The sequence below is a fragment of the Sardina pilchardus genome, chromosome 18 (assembly GCF_963854185.1).
Source record: "Sardina pilchardus chromosome 18, fSarPil1.1, whole genome shotgun sequence".
In the NCBI taxonomy this organism is placed as follows: domain Eukaryota; kingdom Metazoa; phylum Chordata; class Actinopteri; order Clupeiformes; family Clupeidae; genus Sardina; species Sardina pilchardus.
In genome coordinates, this window is record NC_085011.1 from 20,881,114 (window position 1) to 20,901,115 (window position 20,002).

At 41.6% G+C, this 20,002-nt stretch overlaps 2 protein-coding genes across 2 annotated transcripts; one reads left to right on the top strand and one right to left on the bottom strand.

Moving 5' to 3' along the window:
• Positions 1-4,498: 4,498 nt before the first annotated feature.
• Positions 4,499-12,030, top strand: LOC134064174 (3-oxo-5-alpha-steroid 4-dehydrogenase 2-like). Its single transcript, XM_062519998.1, has 5 exons — positions 4,499-5,036; positions 7,587-7,750; positions 7,849-7,950; positions 8,037-8,187; positions 11,805-12,030. The coding sequence occupies exons 1-5, from the start codon at positions 4,759-4,761 to the stop codon at positions 11,869-11,871; spliced, it is 762 nt and encodes a 253-aa protein (XP_062375982.1). The 5' UTR covers positions 4,499-4,758; the 3' UTR covers positions 11,872-12,030.
• On the bottom strand, positions 11,910-18,728 carry mkks (MKKS centrosomal shuttling protein). The gene is made up of 4 exons (XM_062519997.1): positions 17,551-18,728; positions 17,194-17,375; positions 16,936-17,046; positions 11,910-13,032 (listed from the first exon to the last, which is right to left on the bottom strand). Exons 1-4 carry the CDS (start codon positions 18,533-18,535, stop codon positions 12,613-12,615), a joined length of 1,698 nt encoding a protein of 565 aa, XP_062375981.1. The 5' UTR covers positions 18,536-18,728; the 3' UTR covers positions 11,910-12,612.
• Between the last annotated feature and the right edge of the window lie 1,274 nt (positions 18,729-20,002).

Here is a 20,002-nt window from a genome sequence, read left to right on the forward strand (position 1 = left end):
TCCCTGCACTGATGTGTTTTTCTTCCTTGCATTCAATTGTCATGTTTTTTCTTGATGTGCTCTAGAGAAATGCTGTTTGTGTTATCCTAGGTCCTGTCATGGGCCTTTTCCACCAACAGAGAACTGGCTCCATTCTGTTTTAGATGTTGTACCGCTCAGAGCTAAATCGGTTTGGAACCTGAAAAGTTTTCCCTGTCAACCAGAGTGGGCGTGTCATTCCAGGACTCAGTTATGCACACAACACCCTCTGCCGAGGACTCATCCTTGGTTTCATTCGAAATTGATGGAAATGCAGATTGGAGTATACTAGATGGCACCGAGATTTTTAAAAAAGTAGAAATGAAGCAGTTCTCTGTCGGTAAAAAAATGCCCTTGGTGTTTCTGACTTTGCTGACAGTGATAATCTACTTGTGTTGGGAAAATTCTCTGCACTCCAGTGCTTGTTTTTTCTTAAGGAGAGTGGCATTGTGCTGGTCAGTTTAGCCAGCCAACAAGAAACTGGAATAAGTTTCATAAAGGAACATAAGCCATTGAGTCATTTCTCATGATGACATAACATCTTATTGTACAATCAGCTGAAATTTGGTTAGAATGGCATCCTTTTCCATTATGATAGTGACCACCTGATCCATATTAGGAAGCTAAATGCCACATTGGGCTTCAGGAGGTACGTAAATAGTGCCACCATCATGGTGGTGGCAACAATCTCTGGCGGCCAATAGAGAAATAGGTGTCCTTGATTGCCGGTAAGTGCTGCCCATAGACAGTAAGGTGTTTGCCCCCAGTAATATGGCGGCCCCATTCACGTATGCCACCTAATAGAACTCAATGGACTTATCCGTATCTAGCTGATATCACCTGATCCTAACAGAATTCCTCCAGTCAGAAGGGGGAGCTCTGAAGATACTGAACGCAGTACCCTTATGTGCAATCTAGGGAGGCCTCTCATTTCGGTGTCTCTCATGTAAAGTTTATACGTCCTCCCTCGCTCCTCGGGCCTCGATCCTCATTGATCTACATAAAGAATGATGGGGCGGCAACAACGATAGTCTATCCCTTCGTCTATCTTTCTTTATGTAGATCAGTGAGGATCGAGGCCCGAGGAGCGAGGGAGGACGTATAAACTTTACATGAGAGGCACCCCTGGTCTCCCTAGCCTCCCTTTCTTTCTTATGTTCTAGCCCCTTCTCCCAATTAATCTTGTAAAGGGAATGTAATGAGGATGGAGGAATCAAGGACAGACAGATGAAATTATGTGTGCATTAATGTGCACTTACCTCAGTCGGTGGTCAAAGGCATATTCTTTTGTCATCCATGTACTGTATAGCCAGCTTTTGCACATGTTTTTGTGGTCTATGTATGTAGCCAGCAATAATTTATTCAGGAAGTAAGGCTGTAAAGAAATGTTTTGTTCCTATGACCCGACACATTTCTTTATGACTTGTGAGATAGCTCTTGTCTATAAAAAAAAAACAATAATATATTCACTGCACTAATGTTTAAATGCTATGGGGCTCATCAGTTAGGGCAAATGACTTGTTCTCCCCGAGCGCTCTGTGTGCAAAGTAACCTATAAGATATTCAAAAAAAGAGTTTAATCTGTTCAATGTCATTTAGAAGTAAAAGCCTGGAGAGTCCAATGCAATTATCCCAGAAACTAGTTCAGAGCTCTGCGTTTCAGTTAAGTGAGTTTAGCCAAGTCAATTTAAGTTTATGGGAAAAGCAAAACATAATTTCTTGCATTATACATTTGTCCTGGGCTACAGTTTATAACACCATTTATTTGGATGATATTATCAATATTCTTTATTGTCATTACACTGTGATGAATATCATTTAAACATTTTTAATAGATCCCAGATTAGTTTGTGAAGATAGTGAGATCATGATCACTCAAATAACTCAGTTGGCAGTAGGCAAATAGAAAGCTGTCCCATTGGCCAGAGGGGCCCATACAACTCTGGAACTCTAGAGAGTCACTGTTCCGATGGGTAAGGCCGGGCCCTTTCAACCAGTGCTGTGATCTGTACCGGATATCTGTGGTCCGGCTGAATAAAGATAACAGGACTGGATAACTGCAAAGTAAATGAACCGTGCTGTGTGGCCAAAGGCAGAGGGCTGTTATTGCAGCCCCACTGGAAAGAACCAGAGGAAGCCTGCGTGCAACTGAGAGAAAGTCGCTCTGTAAGTCCTAAATATCTTCTATTAACATCTAAGGCAAAAAAAAAAACATAAAAAACAATCAACTCTCTTGTGCTGTCTTGCATCAGTTTAGGCTTTCTTGTGTCTATTAAGGCCATGCCAGTATCGCTAATGTGGAAGGGAACCCCTTTGCGTGTGTGAGAAATAGGAAATATTCAAGCGTGAAAAGTGTGTGACCTTAAAGCGACTAGGCATAGGCATCATCTGTGTAAGTTCCACTTGCTGTGCCTCAGCAAGACTGCAAAGCCAACAGTGGACTGTTAACCTTGTGTTTTGGTAAGACTGTGAGTGCAACATTAAAAAGTGTGGGTATGTTTTGCTTTAGTGAGAGCACATAAGAGACAGTGCCTTTTCCATGTTACTGGTTACCGAACAAGCAGAAGTGGATTATTCTAAAACATCTGTGTATCACATTCTTTTGAATTGTATGGTATTCAGGGCATTTTGTGGGAACACGCATTAAGCATGCCAAGCCATCTGTACAGTGCATCCAGATTCCTCATTCATATTTCTGGGACACTGTTTCACAGTATTTTGCTAACCTCTCTCTAACTCATTAATACATCACACCTACGCAAGCGTGTCCAGTTTCTTCAGCCAAGTTAAAGTTTAATAACATACGCCCTGCTGATTTTCATGTCTGGGAAATTGCTGTTTAGAGCTATAAGTAATTACGAGAGCATTTGTGCACACTGTTCACGGGTCAGTGCCACAACCACACCCAGCTAATCCTCTTATGGAGCGAGACAAAAGACAGTAATCAGAGGTATTGTGACAAAAACGAGGCAATACTGCAGACCTAAAATTTTGGTTTTGGTCCACTCAGTACTGGCCAACTACTGGCATATATGCATGCATACCTAAAGTCCTTATTCCAGGTCAGATGCCTTTCTTCTTCCATTTGTTTTGATGAGGCTTGAAGAGTAATGGCGTTTCACTTTTATTCCTCAGCTGTATAGTTGTAAACCTGGAGTGTAAACCTGGCTGTCTTCAGTTCACTGTCAATTCACTGACTAATAAGAGGAAACATGAGATTTCATCACTGTTTGAATCAGTAAGCAGTACTTTGTATTTTATTGTGCAATGTCAGTAATGAGGTGTTAAGAAGATAGTGAACTTGCTGCATGTGCAAAATACAGATTAAAAAGATCAAAAATTAGCAGGAATCAATGTTGAGAACTTGCTTCCAACTTTGTACAGTTGTGCTCAATTATATAGCAAAAAACATGCAAAATTGTTTTAATCATTTGTAACGTAATGGAAACATTCCACATTCAATTCCAAATCAATGCTATTATTATTATTGATTTCTTATAATTATCATTAAATACCTGTTGTTCATAGGTGCAATAAGTTGGTTGACACATGTGCAGATGTGCTGACAGATGTGCAGCAGTTACAGTATCAAAAACTGGTTCTGCAGCTAAATATTAGTTCAGTGATATAAATGTAAAAAGTTCAATCTCGAAAAGATTCTCCAGTTTTTGTCAACTGTTTGAGGTAGAAGAATAGCATTTCAATACTGCTATTTTTTTTAACAGACTAATATTTTTTTCTGAAATGCTTCCCGTTAAATTCAAAATGGTGCTGAACATGTACAGTTGTGTTCAAATAAACTCAAATGTAATCAAACTTAATCAAATTTCAAATCAAACTGTTCACAAATGATTTATCAAGTCTGCATTGTTTTTATGACACACATGTTCAACTCCAATCTGGCAATGTGGTGCCTGTAGTTGTTATTGCGCTGAAGCAATCAGTCATTCTGTCACATTTACTGTAACTAATGACTTCATGGGGAAGAATGAATGATGGTGATAAAGGAAGTCCATGTGTCCACTACAAGCATAATTACTAAAGTCTCTGCAGGTGACAACTTAATTACAAGAGAGGAGCTTGAAAAGGATCCAGGGGAGGTGTTTTTTGTTGTTGTCAGGGTTGGGGGTTGCGTTGAAATAAAGTAAAGCTTGGGATTTAATACTGAGATAATAAATCATACTGGGCAATTTGATGGTCCTGATAACAATGGAGCAACATCATCATCATATCTCTCTCTCTCTTTCTCTCTCTCTCTCTCTCTCTCTCATTAGTGCATGACCCCAATGCTTACAGAGGCAACAAAGTTGGGCAAACATAGTGCACATTCAGGGAGTGTGGGAGCACTCAGAGAATGGGATACATGATTTCCCAGACATGTTGTGCCCCCTCCTTCACCCTGCATTTCAGAGAGAGAGAGAGAGAGCTCACTCTGACTCAAGTCACATTTCAACTTAGCCACAGCACAGGACAGCACAACTTGGCTGCCTCTCACAGCCTCACTGCTAACTGCTAACTCTGTTTACTTACTGCTGCTTCAGAAGGAGAGAAGCTGATCAGACCAGGGCAACTGTGGACTACGCAAGGAATAGGACAAGGACTCCACCAATTAAGACCAAGAGTGTGTGTGCGTGTGTGTGTGCATGCGCGCGCACGTTTGTGTGTGTGGAAAGGACCCAGGAGCAAACCAGAACCTTAACGAACTACTGCAACAACAACGACCCCCCCCCCCTCCCCCCCATGGAGTGCCAGTGGGTCCTATTGCAGTTCCTGAGCATCGTCCTCATTTTGAGCTCCCTGCTCCATCTGGCACGCTTCTGGAGAACGCCTGCATTTTACGGACGCTACCAGGACCCCTCTGGCAGGGGCTGTGTGGTGCCAGCCAAAGTGGCCTGGTTCCTGCAGGAGCTTCCAGCCTTTCTGTGCCCCCTGCTGCTATTTTTGTTTACCTCACATGAAGCCTCTGCAGTGGGCATGTGCATACTGTTTGGGATGTTTGGCCTGCACTACTTTCACAGGTAGGTCAGTATGTCCTGAAAATGGATTATAAGAAATTTACCAAATATGAAAATTATGACAATATGAAATTTACCCCATATGAAAATTACTGAAGTGCAAAGACTTTTCATAGAAAATAGTGGTGTACATGGTTGTCTCAATTCACGTAAGGTGTAGCAACAGGTTTTACTCTGTGGAAACTTTTCAAACTAAATTTATATGAGCTGATTATTCATAAATGTAATATCTTACACAGTTTTAATCCAAAACACAGAATAAACAATATGCAGTTTACACAATCTTGTGACAAGCCTGGTGATAAATGCCTCAATTATGCTAATTATATTGACCAGATAACCTCTGCAGAGCACACAGTGAAACATTGCATTAGTCAATTTTGTATCTGCATGGAACAGTGCAGAGGCATTTCCCCCTAGGTATGTCTAGATCCCCCAGCTATTGTAACATTATGATTGGCCATGCTTCTGATGTAATAGATACCAAATGTCAACTGTGGAAGTGTTTTGATTACAAACAAACTAACTTCTCCCGAGGTGGCGCTGGCACAGCTTTCACCTAGCCTGATAAACCAGCCTAAATGGATTGGATGTCTAATTTAGTCTGGCCTCGATGAATGGAAACAACGGAACATTTTTGATGAGCACAACCCGTTGTCTTTCAAACCGTGTCTGTGCCTATAGGCCAACGCTCCCTCAAAACCCCGCCCCAGAGCCCTCTGCCCCGCCCGCGTTGATTCAAAACACATCTCTGCGTTGTGATTGGTTTAGTTGCCATCTGCCAGATTCAGGGCAGTGTTTTCAAAATGTTCAATGGTCCGAGGCCAGACCCAAATGCAGGCAAAACATTTTGCCGTCCAGCAGTTGGCGCTGGTTTTCCAGGCTAGCTTTCGCCTGCACTTCAAGCTCATGTGGCCTGATTTAAGTGTGGGGTGAAGTGAAAAGTCAGTCTACTGTACTGTATGAGCAAAGTTTTTGAGCATGAACTCCAGATTATGATCATATGGCATGTGAGATCTTTCAGCTACTCCACCCATGTTTATGCTTAGGATCTTGTTTATGGTATCACATTTGCAAATAGATTTTGCCTTGATATTAAATTATCTTTAGACTTAATACTTTGCTATAGCATTTAACTTATAGCCCCATAAGTCACATCATCTCCATATTTATACCTTCAGAATTTGTCTTGTCTTGTCTAGAATTTACTCTAATAGACCAGAAGCTCCAGCGGAGATGTGACAGTGTATTATGGAAAGGAGAACTGCCTCCAATGGGGATTTGGATAGTGAAATCAAAAAGAAGGGAATTAAGGTTGATTATAAAGAAGAATAGAGTAAAATACCAAGAGAAAGAGGAGAGCTAGCTCTGCTCCGGTGATGCAGGGAAGCCTGGAATGGATTGAATGATGGACATGGACAGTTAAAGACAGGATGTCCTACTTAGTAAAGATCATTGACCTGTTGTCAATGATCTGACCTTGACCTTTTGTCAATGATCTGTATACTCAGTGAAGATCATTGACCTTTCGTCAATGATCTGACCTTGACCTTTTGACAATGATCTGTATACATTTTACTCAAGATTTGGCAATTTTTCATTTGTTCTAACACTGAAAAGGTTGATAATAGCACAACACTCCCCAACTATTGACAGAGGTGGAAGTAGTAGCCAGCCTATAGAATCAAATAAAGAAAATTACCTGGAACGGTAGGGTGCTGAAGGCTTGCAGGTTTGAGCTCACAGCAGTTCTAACTAGATTATTCCAGCTTCTGTTAAACAATAAACAGTTATTTTGTACAGTGGATCCATGAACTTTTCACAGACCATCCAGCGAGGGTTAAGTGCAATGGCATTATTTCTGAAACTGTTATGCTGAATACGGGTTGCACAAGCTCAAGGCTGTGTGCGCTCCTCTGTTCACTTCTCCTCATACACTGGCGAAATCCAGATTCTGAACTCTACCTACCATTTTTGTACAAATATACTGATAACATGTTGCTGGTTGGGCTTATGCAGACAGGGAATACAGTCGATTAGGCTACATGTAGTATACAGTACTCTAACTGTATTGGGGGCGACAGTGCCCTTTCTATGAATGAAAACAAGACTATGAACTGGTGATTTTGAGCTATCACAATGCCTGTCAGGATTTATCACCTGCTGTGGTTCATGATCAGCCTGTAGAGGAGGTGAGGGTATTTCATAATTATACATTCTGGGAATTTATGAAACTGACTTCAGGGAGACGTATAGAGCTGCCACAGCATGAACATATCTAAAAAAGTCATTCATACCAAGTGCAATAGCATTGCTTAAATAAGTCTTCATGACCATACAGTTGTTTTTGCTGTCTGTTGCCTGTATATGCTATTTATTACGTATATTTATTGTATATTTTTGGACTAACATGTGTAGCCAAAGACAAATTTCTACTTTTGTGGACAATAAGATTATTATTATTATTAGTAGTAGTAGTAGTAGTAGTAGTAGTATCGGTAGCCTACAGTTCAGTCATGCATCTGTAAATCATGATGTGCTTTCTGACTCCAGGACATTTATCTACGCACCACTGACCTGTGGACAGCCATTTCCTGTCAATGTCATGGTGTCAGCAGCAGTCTTCTGTTCAAGCAATGGCTTCATGCAGGGACACTACTTGTTGCACTGTGCTGCTTATGAAACAACATGGCTGACAGTTATACAGCAAGGAATTGGTGAATGCCTTTTTTGATTGTAGGAATTCAATTACACATATAGACATATTTATATTTGAGGTGTTCTACAACCTTCAACAACAAACGTGTCTTTTTAGGATCAATATTGTTTTACCTGGGAATGGCCATCAATATCCACAGTGACGGCATTCTTCGCAACCTCAGGAAACCGGGGGAGACAACTTACAAGATCCCCAGAGGTGACGGCGACACTGTATAGTATTTGAATGACGAGAGATCTTCTGGTCACATAATCTCTCAGCTGACCTCTCGTGTGCTCTCGCAGGAGGCCTGTTTGAGTATGTGTCCTGTGCCAACTATTTCGGGGAGATTCTGGAGTGGTTGGGTTACGCCATAGCAGCCTGCTCCCTGCCCTCCTTCTCCTTCACCTTCTTCTCATGGTGTTTCATCATCCCCAGAGCCCGCAATCATCACAGGTACCAGCAGACTTCATACAGTATACAGGCCCCCTTCCACACAGCTACTGTACATTGCAACACTTTGCATCAGTGTTGATTTAAAGGAGAATTTGATAAGGATTTAAGGGAACAATGGATACAAAAATGAATGAGGTATAATTCTAACATGGAAAGATATTAGCCTGGGTGTTCCCATACTGCCTTGCGCGGTGATTTCTTTCACGCTGCTAAGGCAGTCTGGAAACTAACGCCCACATTTTCGCCGGATGTTGGCGACCAATCACAGAACAGGGGAGAAAGCAAGACCATGATGAGCAATGCACAGACGCATTTGATAGACATCCGTGGCGCCCAATGAACGGATCTGGGCATTTTTTGAAATACGTCTGGTTGCCAGACCACGTCTCATTTGAGAAGTGGTAGGCGCTAGCCAGGCTAGAAAGATAAGGAAATTGTCTGAAAACCATCCCTGTACAATAAGGTCAAGGTCAAGCCAAATCAAGACCACAGGTTGAAATGGAAAGGCTAAATAGTTGCTTTGAAGAGGAGGGTGTTGAAGAAGCAGTGAAAACAAGCAGATGAAGACCAGAGAGAAGGTACTGTGAGCAGAGGTGAGGAGGTGATTTGCTATGCTAAATACGATAGCACTCCTCAGATGACAAAGCAAGTGCCTGCTTTCTTCAAAGCTTGATTTTTTGTGAAGACGTCAACGTTTGTGACGTCCACATGGAGAAAACGGGAGGTTTGAAAGTTGAAAGCAACCTAGAAAGTGGGCATTCAGAGGCACCAATGGACAAGGGCCCACCTAGGCATAAAGAGGTGCTAGAGATTGTGCAAGAATGCTGCTACAATAGGCCAGTTTTGAATGGCAATTCTTCTTAATGAGGAAGGAAAGATCTTTAGTGTGTTGGCAAGGAGCTTGGTCTCCTATTTGAAAGCCAAAGAAAAGTTTGATAGATGCTTCCATGCATAAAGCAGGAATCCCAGGATTTGTAGGGATGTCTGGAACACAGTTAAATTATTTGGCATCAAATTCAGGCAGCAAGGACCGATGGCAGAGACCTCCATGTGGTATTTTTGGACATTGCAAATGCTTCTGGGTCTGAGCCAAATGGAAGGAATTCAGCTGCTTTCAGGTCCCTGGGAAAATCGCTGCGTCACTCAGGGCAATTTTTTTTTCAGAGCATTCAGTTGTGCTTCAAAACAAGGAACTGCACCACATCCTGGCATTTGGAGGATGGTATTATGGCTGGGTGTACACCACTGGCTTTCACCATGGCAATGGAGCAATTACTATAAGGGCATCTAAATGGGTTGTTGGAAAGGGTCCAGGGCACCTTAAAGAGTGGCTGGTCTTGGTACCAGTTGGAAAGTAGATAAGGCTACATAGGCCACAGGAGAGGAGGCAGGTGGTAACCTGTTTGGTTCATGAGCAAGAAGAAACTAAACAATAAGCAGTGATACCTAAAAAAGCAAGGGAAATGGATAAACTGTGATATTGAGAAGAGGAAAGTCACCTACAGAGAGCTGTAGGCTTAGGCTACGACTCCTAACCATAATCAATTCATTGTTGGAGCCACTTATGATCTTTCCAACTCCACAGAACCACAGTAAATTGTTGAAGAGGGTGAGGTGTGTAATCTGAGTGTGACCGAACTGCTTACTATTTTGGGTGATTCAATAACTCTCTTTGGCAATACTTCAGAGGAAGATTTGAAAGGAGAGGAAGAAGCTAAACCACGCGGAACTGGTAGCGGAAGTAGGGGACGCAGCTGGCAATCACACACCCAAGATGAGTGGAGATAGTGTTAGGGACTTTGTAGCTGAACACTTCTGTTGGAATTTGGTTTTCACAGATGTTTTCACAGTCACTTCTACGTAGAAACTGTAAAGGAGTTATACCTTGAGGCAGGGGTCTTCAACCTTTTTCAGCCCAAGGACCCCTTGGCTGTGAGAGAGACTGAGCACGGACCCCCACACCTGGCACACCTCAAATCATGCTTATCATTTGAACCGTCAGTCATTAGTGCCTACATGCATGCACGTTCGCGCAGGCACACACACACGAACGCACACATTCTAAACATAAGTTATTATTAACAGGGGGGTAACTGCTTTATACAACTCGTTTCTGATAATTCTTTACATAGTGTTGCATAAACTCGCCCTATAATAGAATGAATGTCGCAAGGGTCAACTAAGGTGTATATGTAAGGGATAATCAACGACGCACCGTGCGTTTAGGAAAATAATGCACGTTTTAAGTGTTAATAAGGTCCCGACACCGCAGGCATTATTGCAGTGCATTATTTTCCTATAAACGCACGGCGCGGAGTTGATTATCCCGTTTATACCACTGCTACTATCATTTTCGTTTAATATTGCCGCTGTCTTAGATACAACGTTGCTGTGTTTACCGTTACATTCACATTGGCGAATTAATATTCAAGTGTGAGAAGCTCCGCTTTAACCCTCTCTGGTGGTATAAATTCAGATAAATTCAGGCAAAGCGTAATTTGCTCAACCTGATACAGACAGAGAGCCTCTGCATCTTGTGTAAATATAACTTGTCTTACACAAGGAAACACAAACACACAAGATTATCGTTATCGTTTCATTTTGTTGGTATGACATCGCGGAGAACGTTGGATTAATGAATTCACGCAGAACGCCTTGCCGTGCAAAGACCTCAGACTCTCATTTAAAAAAAACAAAAAAACAAAGCAAAACATCACACAGAACAAATAGGCTACCCTGCAAAGTTCAGGGTCCATCAGTCCCGACAATGTTACAGGGATCACATTATCACATGCATGATTCATGGGTAGCCTACAATGTGTTATTTAAAAACGAATATGAAGCGATTTTCATTGAACATTATGTTAACTTTGACAAAATTTTTTGGAAGAGAAAAAAATGCTTCAGACGAAATATTTTCGCGGACCCCCTGCAGTACCTCCGCGGACCCCCTAGGGGTCGCGGACCCCCGGTTGAAGACCCATGCCTTGAGGTGTATCTGGTGGTGTCTCTTGGTGTGATATGTGTCCTAACCTATCATGAGTGTACAGGGAGTGGGTCTGAGACTCCGGATGCCACTGTTTTTTTGAAGTGCTGTGGGTTTGATTCAATCAAACAAGTGAAATGCTCTCAAAGGTAGCCATGTGTAGTCATTGTTTTGTGCTGCAGGATCTATGGTTGTGTTTAACTGTTGTTGGCTGTGGGCAGCATATGTCATATTGTGAAGGAGTGCCTTTATGCACCCAGGGATAACCTGCAGTCTGTGTTGGAGCTGTCACCAGCCAGTTGTGCTTTGTCATATCTTGCGCCCTGTTTTATTATGCATGGTTGAACTAGGTTGTTGGTTGACTGTGGACAGTACATCTACTGTGAAGGAGTGCCTTTACAGATCTTGGGTACATCATGTAGCGTGTGTTGCAGCTGTCACCACCAGCCAGTTGTGGGTCGCTATTGAATCCTGCACTGACTTTTATATTAGGCTAGATTGTTAATCAGTTGCTTTGGAAGGCCCAACCAATGTCACAAGGAATTGAACATATTTTCCTGTGTATTACTGAAATTGACTAACAGTATAACTATAACCTGTATACTATAATGTCTACTGTAATCTTTTCCAGGTTTTACCATGAGAAATTTGAAGATTACCCCAAATCTCGAAGATGCATCATCCCTTTTATCTATTAGAGACTGTGTACACTTTACTGTAACATACTAGAGCAATATTTCTAAATAACAACATCTGTTTATTTAACTTTAAAATATACACAAACAGGGGAAAAGAGTGTTGGTTGCAGGTCCTTTGTGCAGATTGTCATTCAATAAAAATATGAAACGTCTGTATTTATAACTAGACAGATTCTATTTTATGTGACTTGTCTTCATGCTCTGAATCCTTCTACATTCCATACTGTGTATTACACCTTATGGAAGCCCTTTTTACGACTGACAGTGCATCTTCTAATTGTAGGGCAGTTTCAAAGTTTTACATTTCGCACAAAAAAACAATATAATAAAGCAATTGTGCCTTTGTGCAATTGTGATGATCTGGTCATCATATTTGACAGAACAGGGCAAATGCAAGCATTCTTGAAGTATTCTGTGCACAGTCCCACCCCATACAGAAACATATCTCATACACTGTTGTGCTAACTATCGTGTAGAAATGTAAGATTATTTGCATCCACATTTTAATTTTGAGCTATAATTTCAATCTTATACTACCTGACATGAATTTCTGTATATGTTTGGAGTTTGAGGGCCCTCTTTGTTATTTTATTCAGGCTAGTTAATGAGTCTAGATTACTGAAATACTTCATTAATGAATGTGCTCTGGTGGTATGGATGTTCTGCTTCACAATTAATACAGTATAATGTTCATTGAAGAGAGCATTGATTGTGGAATGTATTGCACAACATGTCCATTACTTAATTCACATCCCTAATCGTGTACTTCACCTCGAGGAGGAAGCTGGCCATCTCCACAGCCACATTCAGAGCACTGAGTTTGGCCAGAAAGGAGTCTAGCACGCACACCTGAGAAGCAGAGCTTGTTGGGGGCGCTGGACAGAAATAGGGGTATTTGGTGTTGAGGTGGGTCCACCGCAAAGCTGCACTGTTCGATATCAAACCACAGCTACAGGAGCTGGCTCGGTTGGTATGCCCGACTTCATCTGAGGCGGAGGTCCAGCGATGGCCGTGCGTCAGGTCGATTAGGGAGTCACCGCCGTCGTGCTCAAGTGCTGCTGCCACAGCTTCCAGCGACTGACAAAAAGCATCTGCCCCCTGCAGGACGTCTGAGGGAGAGCAGTCCAGTGCAGTGGAAACGTCCAACAGATTTTCCTGACTCTGTGGGGGTCCATGAAAAACAAGTTACACCAGTCCCAATTCAATAAAATACATTCAGAAACTAAATCCTAGGGGCAAATTTGTCAGAAGTTCAGTTGTCAAATTCTAATGTGCACAGACATTCACCTGAATATCTGGTCATTTTCAGGAAAGAACTGAACAGTTAATATCAAAATCACTGTGAACCAACACTTGAAAGGAAATACAAAATGTAAAACTGCAATACACTAAAGGTAAATAATAATCAATAAGCGTTGTAATAATAACTTTTATATTAAGAGTTACGTTTTATATAGTAATACTGTCTCAGTCGATTTGGTGCTTTTCTCAGATCAGAATGAACATTCTCATAACTATTAGTTCACCCTCCATAACATTAAGTCATTTGTGCACATCACAATTTCTCCTTCACAATTTTCCTCTGAACAAATTTCAAATGCTTTTGGACATGTATCAGTTGATTTCATACAATTCTCTGCTGTTTTATAACATTATCATTTGCTTATGTCATGTCAGTCAAAATGAACTATACTTATGGATACTAGTCGTTCCCAATAAAACTAATAGTCTTCATTTCGTTGCTTGAGTCATTACATACACAATTGTTGAACTAGTTATCAACTTCTGTCACAATGCTATAGAATTGCAAAGAGCATACAGTAAAAATGTGAAACGCACGTATTCAGTGTCTTGTACTCACTCCCCTAACTACAGCAATGTGTAACTTTTCAGTTGCTGTCTAAATTGTCATTTTCAGGTTATGTCACCGAGTTCTGACCTTGTTTTGCATTGGAAAACACTGAGAGAGCTGTCATAATGAAAACATGACAAAGCCATTTGACTATCTTGTTCATAAACAATATCTCATTTGCTCATCTCATATCTCATATTCTCATTTTGATGGCACCATCAGTTTCATTGACACAAATACTTGGGTTTGAGAAATGGACTATACATTTTTAGCAAGTTACGTGCTTTTGCAGGTTATCCACTAAGTTAAAATGCAGTTTGCACTATTGTTTTGAGAAATGCACTAACTGCTGTGCAAATGTTAATAGTGATGTGAGAAAAGCACCAAAGCGACTGAGAAAAACTGTAACTTTAAGTTAAAATATAGCTGCAAGCAGCAATGAGGGGCCAAGCAGGGAGGTTTGAAGATTTTTGCAGCGTTGGATTTGTCAGCAAATTTAGCGCATTGTCCTCAGGATGTGCTCTCAAGTCCACGTACCAAGTTTGGTGTCGATACGAGAAAGTTTTGCTAATTATAGCGCCCCTAGTGTTCAAACGTCACCAAATTTAGTTTAGGTCCTCAGGATGTGCTCACAAATCCACGTACCAAGTTTGGTGTCGATCCGAGAAAGTTTTGCTAATTATAGCGCCCCTAGTGTTCAAACGTCACCAAATTTAGCGCAGGTTCTCAGAATGTGCTCACAAGTCCACGTACCAAGTTTGGTGGTGATCCGAGAAAGTTTTGCTAATTATAGCGCCCCTAGTGGCGCTACAGCAATCATGGAAAAGTCTTGTTAATTGGTGGGTGGGGCCTTGACTTTTGCCTTAATACACTGAGCAAGTTTGAGCTTGAGAGGTTCAAGCATAGCAGAGATATTTGCATTAATGTTGTTGCTTGGCCCCCTTTAAACTCTTTGAGTGTGATTTACCCACAATGCTCAGCTCTCAATCGTCCAAACACACACCGTCGCAGAGACACCTCTGGTAAGAGTGGGCTATATATAGAGAATGAACTAGCAATATGTTTAACAGTGAGTAAGTCCCTCTATCCCTTTTGAGGCTGCGGCATTACTAAGATTCACATGGCCTCCGGCTGAGGCACAGCAGCGGAAAATCCCAGGTGTCTTACCACCCGCTAGGTGGATAGACGTAGTTGTCATCCAGGAAGTCCATGGGAAAATGTGGGAAAGTCACCCCCCCCCCCCCCCCCATGACCACCATAGAGGAGAGTGTGTGTGCTTGTGTCTGAGTTTGAGAGAGAGATGAAAACATGAACGAAAAATGAGATGACTTCATGTGATTATAGCACCCCCCTAGTGGTCAAAACACATGAAATGGGAGAGTGGGCGTGCGCAAATGGAACCCCCGCCCCCCACGATCACCATAGAGGAGATTGTATGTGCTTTTGTCTGGGTTTGGGACAGAGAGAGAGTGGATGTTAAGAAAATAGCCAAAATTAATTTCTATTTTTTTTTTTTGTTTGTGTGTGTCCTTGGGATGTGTTCCCAAGTCTTGATACGTGAAAGCCTTGCTGAGATGTAGGTTCACTTCCTGTGTGGCGGCTTCGCCGCCAATTTGGATTGGCTGTTAGAGGCGAGCACTTCCGTCAATTGTTCCACAAAGCAATGCAGTAAGAAGGCATGGTCTGAAGATGGTTTGTGCAAATTTTGGTGAGAATCGGATGAAATTTAAGACCTGTGAAACATTTTGGAAGTTTTGAACTTGGTCTGTTGGTGGCGCTACAGCAATCATGGAAAAGTCTTGTTAATTGGTGGGTGGGGCCTTGACTTTTGTCTTAATACACTGAGCAAGTTTGAGCTTGATAGGTTCAAGCATAGCAGAGATATTTGCATTAATGTTGTTGAAAAATTGATGAATTTTGACCTGTTGGTGGCGCTAGAGTTTTGGGGTCTGGAGTCTGTAAATTGGGGAAAGTGGTCATTGGCCATAGAGAAATATGTGTGTTAAATTTCAGAACTTTTTACTGTATGGTTCTAAGGCTTCCATAGAGATATGGGTTTAATGTCTGTGTGGCGGCTTCGCCGCCAATTTTGATTGGCTGTTACGCGCAAATTATTTTGTCAATTCTTCCAGAAAGCAATGCAATAAGAAGGCATGGTCTGAAGATGGTGTGTGCAAATTTTGGTGAGAAATGGAGGAAATTTGTGACCTGTGAAACCTTTTGAAAGTTTTGATCTTGGTCTGTTGGTGGCGCTACAGCGTTAATGGAAAAGTCTTGTGAATTGGTGGGTGGGGCCATACCTTTTGCCTTAATACACTGAGGAGGTTTCAGCTTGATAGGTTCAAGCATAGCAGAGATATTTACATTAATGTTGTTGAAAAATGGATGAATTTTGACCTGTTGGTGGCGCTAGAGTTTTGGGGTCTGGAGTCTGTAAATTGGGGAAAGTGGCCATTGGCCATAGCGGAATATGTGTGTTAAATTTCAGAACTTTTTACAGTATGGTTCTATGGCTTCCATAGAGATATAAGTTTAATGTCTGTGTGGCGGCTTCGCCGCCTAATTTGATTGGCTGTTACGGGCAAATAATTTTGTCAATTCTTCCAAAAAGCAATGCAATAAGAAGGCATGGTCTGCAGATGGTGTGTGCAAATTTTGGTGAGAATCGGATGAAATTTGTGACCAGAGTAGCCTTTTGAAAGTTTTGACTTTGGTCTGTTGGTGGCGCTACAGCGTTCATGAAAAAGTCTTGTTAATTGGTGGGTGGGGCCTTGACTCTTGCCTTAATACACTGAGCAAGTTTGAGCTTGATAGGTTTAAGCATGGCAGAGATATTTGCATTAATGTTGTTGAAAAATTGATGAATTTTGACCTGTTGGTGGCGCTAGAGGTTTGAGGTCTGGAGTCTGTAAATTGGTGAAAGTGCTTAGAGTTGTGTGTAGAATAAGTGTGCCAAATTTCACAACTGTTTACTGTATGGATCTATGGGCTGCCATAGACTTCCAGAGGAGAAGAATATATAATAGAAAAAGGTACAAACACTATGGGTGCTTCGCAGCTTCGCTGCTTGGCCCCCAATTAAATAGAACATCCCAACAAGAGAGACAAACATTGTTTTTTTACATTTTTACAAGATTTTACATTGCATAATATATGACCAAACTGTCTACAACACTACCAGTAAGGGATAACCAAGTAAGAGGGGGACAAACCATGTGGCGGGTGTAAGCAGCTAGATGTGTCTCCGTGCAGCCACCCCCCAGCAGTGCATAAGGGTCCTTCAAAGTCAGCCGCAACACATGAGCTGCCCTCTCACATGCCAACTGTATATTAACAAACGAAGCCATGTTTAGCTAAAACAGTTCTCTAATGAGAACAATAAGGTTTGCATTTGAATACCCTTATTTTGTTAATCTCAGTTGAGATAAAGGATGGTGACTGGCACAATAGAGTTTGCCACATCGATTTACCTTGAGTTCATCCAGCATGGTCTCATTCCTGTGGCAAAGCACCATGGTACACACCACAGGGTCCCCAGAGGGTATTAGGTGCAGCATCTTTCTAGATCCAAAACACTGTATCCGTAGTGCATTCACCCCTCCATAGGCCTCTGCAGGAACTGGAGTGTGGAAAGTTGCCATGGCCTGAGCACCTGTTCACCACAAAAATTCATTACCAAAAATGAACTGACGACATTGCACTGTCTAAGTAAAAGACTAGGTCCAGACAAACAAAATGAGTGTAATCCTCTAAACTGACATAATTACAAGCAGTTATAACAAGTATCATTAATCTGACTGGCTGTCCATACGACTATGATATCAAACCTGTCATGGTGATGACTGGATCCAAGAGAGCGATGCCCAGCCTCTCCACCACCAATACACCACGTTCTTCCAGGTACTGCTGCAGGATGGGGTGGATCACCCTCTGGCACATAAACAGGGTCACCCCGTCCCTGATCACCTGCTCACCCAGCTGCAGAAGCGTGCCTAGGAGGTCTGCTTCTGGATCAGCTCCATGGTGGATCTCAAGAGTCTTCTCCCCAATCTCTGACAGATCTCCAGACAGTGAGGCACTGAACACGGCTACTCTATAGGGACCAGAGTCAAGGCTCTCTACAGCTTCAGATGGAAACAACTCAGGCATGTCTATTAAGATCCCTGAAAAGACAGCAGATTTCTCCACTGCTTCACCCTCCAAAGGAACCACTACTGTCTTGCCAAGATGCACATTATCAGAAAGACTGGTAGAAATTGTTTGTAGGAAGGCCTTTAACACCAAAGTGCTAATGTAATGTGTTTCAGTGGGATTAAGACCACACGCTGGTTTGCTCATGATAGTGCTTCGAGTTAAGGCCAGAAGTTCCTGACAGCTGTTGAAATCTATTTTGACCTTACAGTTGCAGTCCCTTCCCATTAGATATGTGTTGCATAGCTTCTGTAGATGCCTGATCACAGAGATCACAACGCCGGCTCGAATATCAAGTATTTTAATGTTTTCGACAAGCTCAAGACAAAGAATAGCTGCGAATAATCCACAGTCACTGAAACGCTGTATGTGGTTCTGTAAGGAAACCATCAACAGCTTCAGTAATGGTTCGGACGTTTGCACAGTTCTGAATAGCACTGCCGATGTGGAGGTGGTTTGAACGTGGCCTCCTACATTGTTATGAACTTGCTTTAATCTGCCGTATGGACCATAACATGATGTTACAATCTGCCGCAGCAATGTAATTTTCCTGCCTACTCCATCATCAGACAGAGGATCATCCGTGCAGACAGACTGTGTTTTCTTGCAGAGACGTGACATGTTTATCTAATATGAGGTAGGCTATGCTAACTGCTGGCTGACAGACAAGTTAATATCTTCCAACCCCGTCAATAATAGGCTTTCTATCCAGCGCTAACCATAAACAGTAAAAAAAACCAACAACATAAAACAACCATAGACAGTAAAAGACTCGTCCAACGTTTTTCATTTGAGCGTCTACTTGCTAGGCTACCCTAATCCTAAAGGCATGCGTTACTGCGATTGCCAGAAAGTAATGATTAGTAATTATGCTTCGTTTGGTTTAGACAAATGACCATTAATGATGTGTTTTAAAGGTTACATCGAATTTATCTCCATATACGGATAGAGGTCCGATGCATAGGGTATGTTTTCAGTGCATCTAGTTTTATTATTCAGGCAGTAAATTCAGTTACCTCGTTGGTTTCCATAGCAGTAGGGTCCTTATAAGCACGTGATGAAAACATGTTGGGCATGTTCGTGCTTGCCACATGTTGGAGGTTGGTTTTCGGCGTGGTTTTGAATTCAACTACTCGTAGTAAAATATGAACTGTACTGCTAACTTGACGGAGAGGCATTTTCTTTCTTCATAGGCTAGCCTACCATATGGGTAGTTTTTTTAATTAGGTTTTTGTTTGTTGTGCTTCATTTTTTTGTGCTTTAACAGGTCCAAAGGAATGCAAAGTAGGCTAATCTGAACCATATAATAAATCACATGCATCTGCAATCACACTTACAGTCACAAGGGGGAGACATAGGCCTACACACCAATGAAAGGCCTACTGAGTTGAAGCTTTTCACATTTACTGTGTTGACTATGGAGGTAGATTTGTCTCTTTATTATTCAATCGTAAAAAAGTGTGCTTCAATCAAAAAATATATCTTCAATAAAAAAAACATTCTCTTCTGTCAAAGAAAACACATTCATTCAAAGAAAAAAAGTATTTGACATGGACTTTTGTTTTTTCTTTTCAAAAATTACTTTTGAAATATTTGAATTCCAAACAGAGGTGATGGTAAATTAGGGTCAGTTTAAAGACCTATAAATGATAGACTACACACTTGGAGTGCAGGTCAACAAATAGAAAGAACAGTCACAGACAAAAGTCCATAAGTCTACTTCATTTGGCTAATGACTGACCAAGTTACGTTACTACTCATTCAGCACTGTTTTTTGAATGAGTCATATGCTGTGTCTCCACACACGTTATCTTATGCCATACAAACTATGCACCTATATATTGTTTATTCCAGTGGTTCTCAAACTTTTCACAATGAGTACCACCTCAGAGAATAAATGGCTAAATAAAGTAACACCATTATGACCAGCATTAAAATACGATGGCGTACGGTAAGCCAATTTTAATATTCAATTCAATCTCAGAATGACTTAATGATAGAGGTAATTCAGTCTGTATGTGGACTGTCAATCAAATGTGTGACTTCGGTATGCTTTACATCGCTCTACATGTTTTAGTCTGTGGTGGT

Bases quoted from the DNA above. Each gene is read 5' to 3' on its own strand.
- LOC134064174 (XM_062519998.1), top strand. From the start codon at position 4,759: ATGGAGTGCCAGTGGGTCCTATTGCAGTTCCTGAGCATCGTCCTCATT. The intron at 7,751-7,848 runs GTGAATGCCTTT...GTGTCTTTTTAG, and splicing joins AGTTATACAGCAAGGAATTG to GATCAATATTGTTTTACCTG. The intron at 7,951-8,036 runs GTGACGGCGACA...GTGCTCTCGCAG, and splicing joins AACTTACAAGATCCCCAGAG to GAGGCCTGTTTGAGTATGTG.
- mkks (XM_062519997.1), bottom strand. From the start codon at position 18,535: ATGTCACGTCTCTGCAAGAAAACACAGTCTGTCTGCACGGATGATCCT. The intron at 17,047-17,193 runs GTAAATCGATGT...GTTAATATACAG, and splicing joins CCATGCTGGATGAACTCAAG to TTGGCATGTGAGAGGGCAGC. The intron at 13,033-16,935 runs GTTTGTCCCCCT...GGACCCCCACAG, and splicing joins CTGCTTACACCCGCCACATG to AGTCAGGAAAATCTGTTGGA.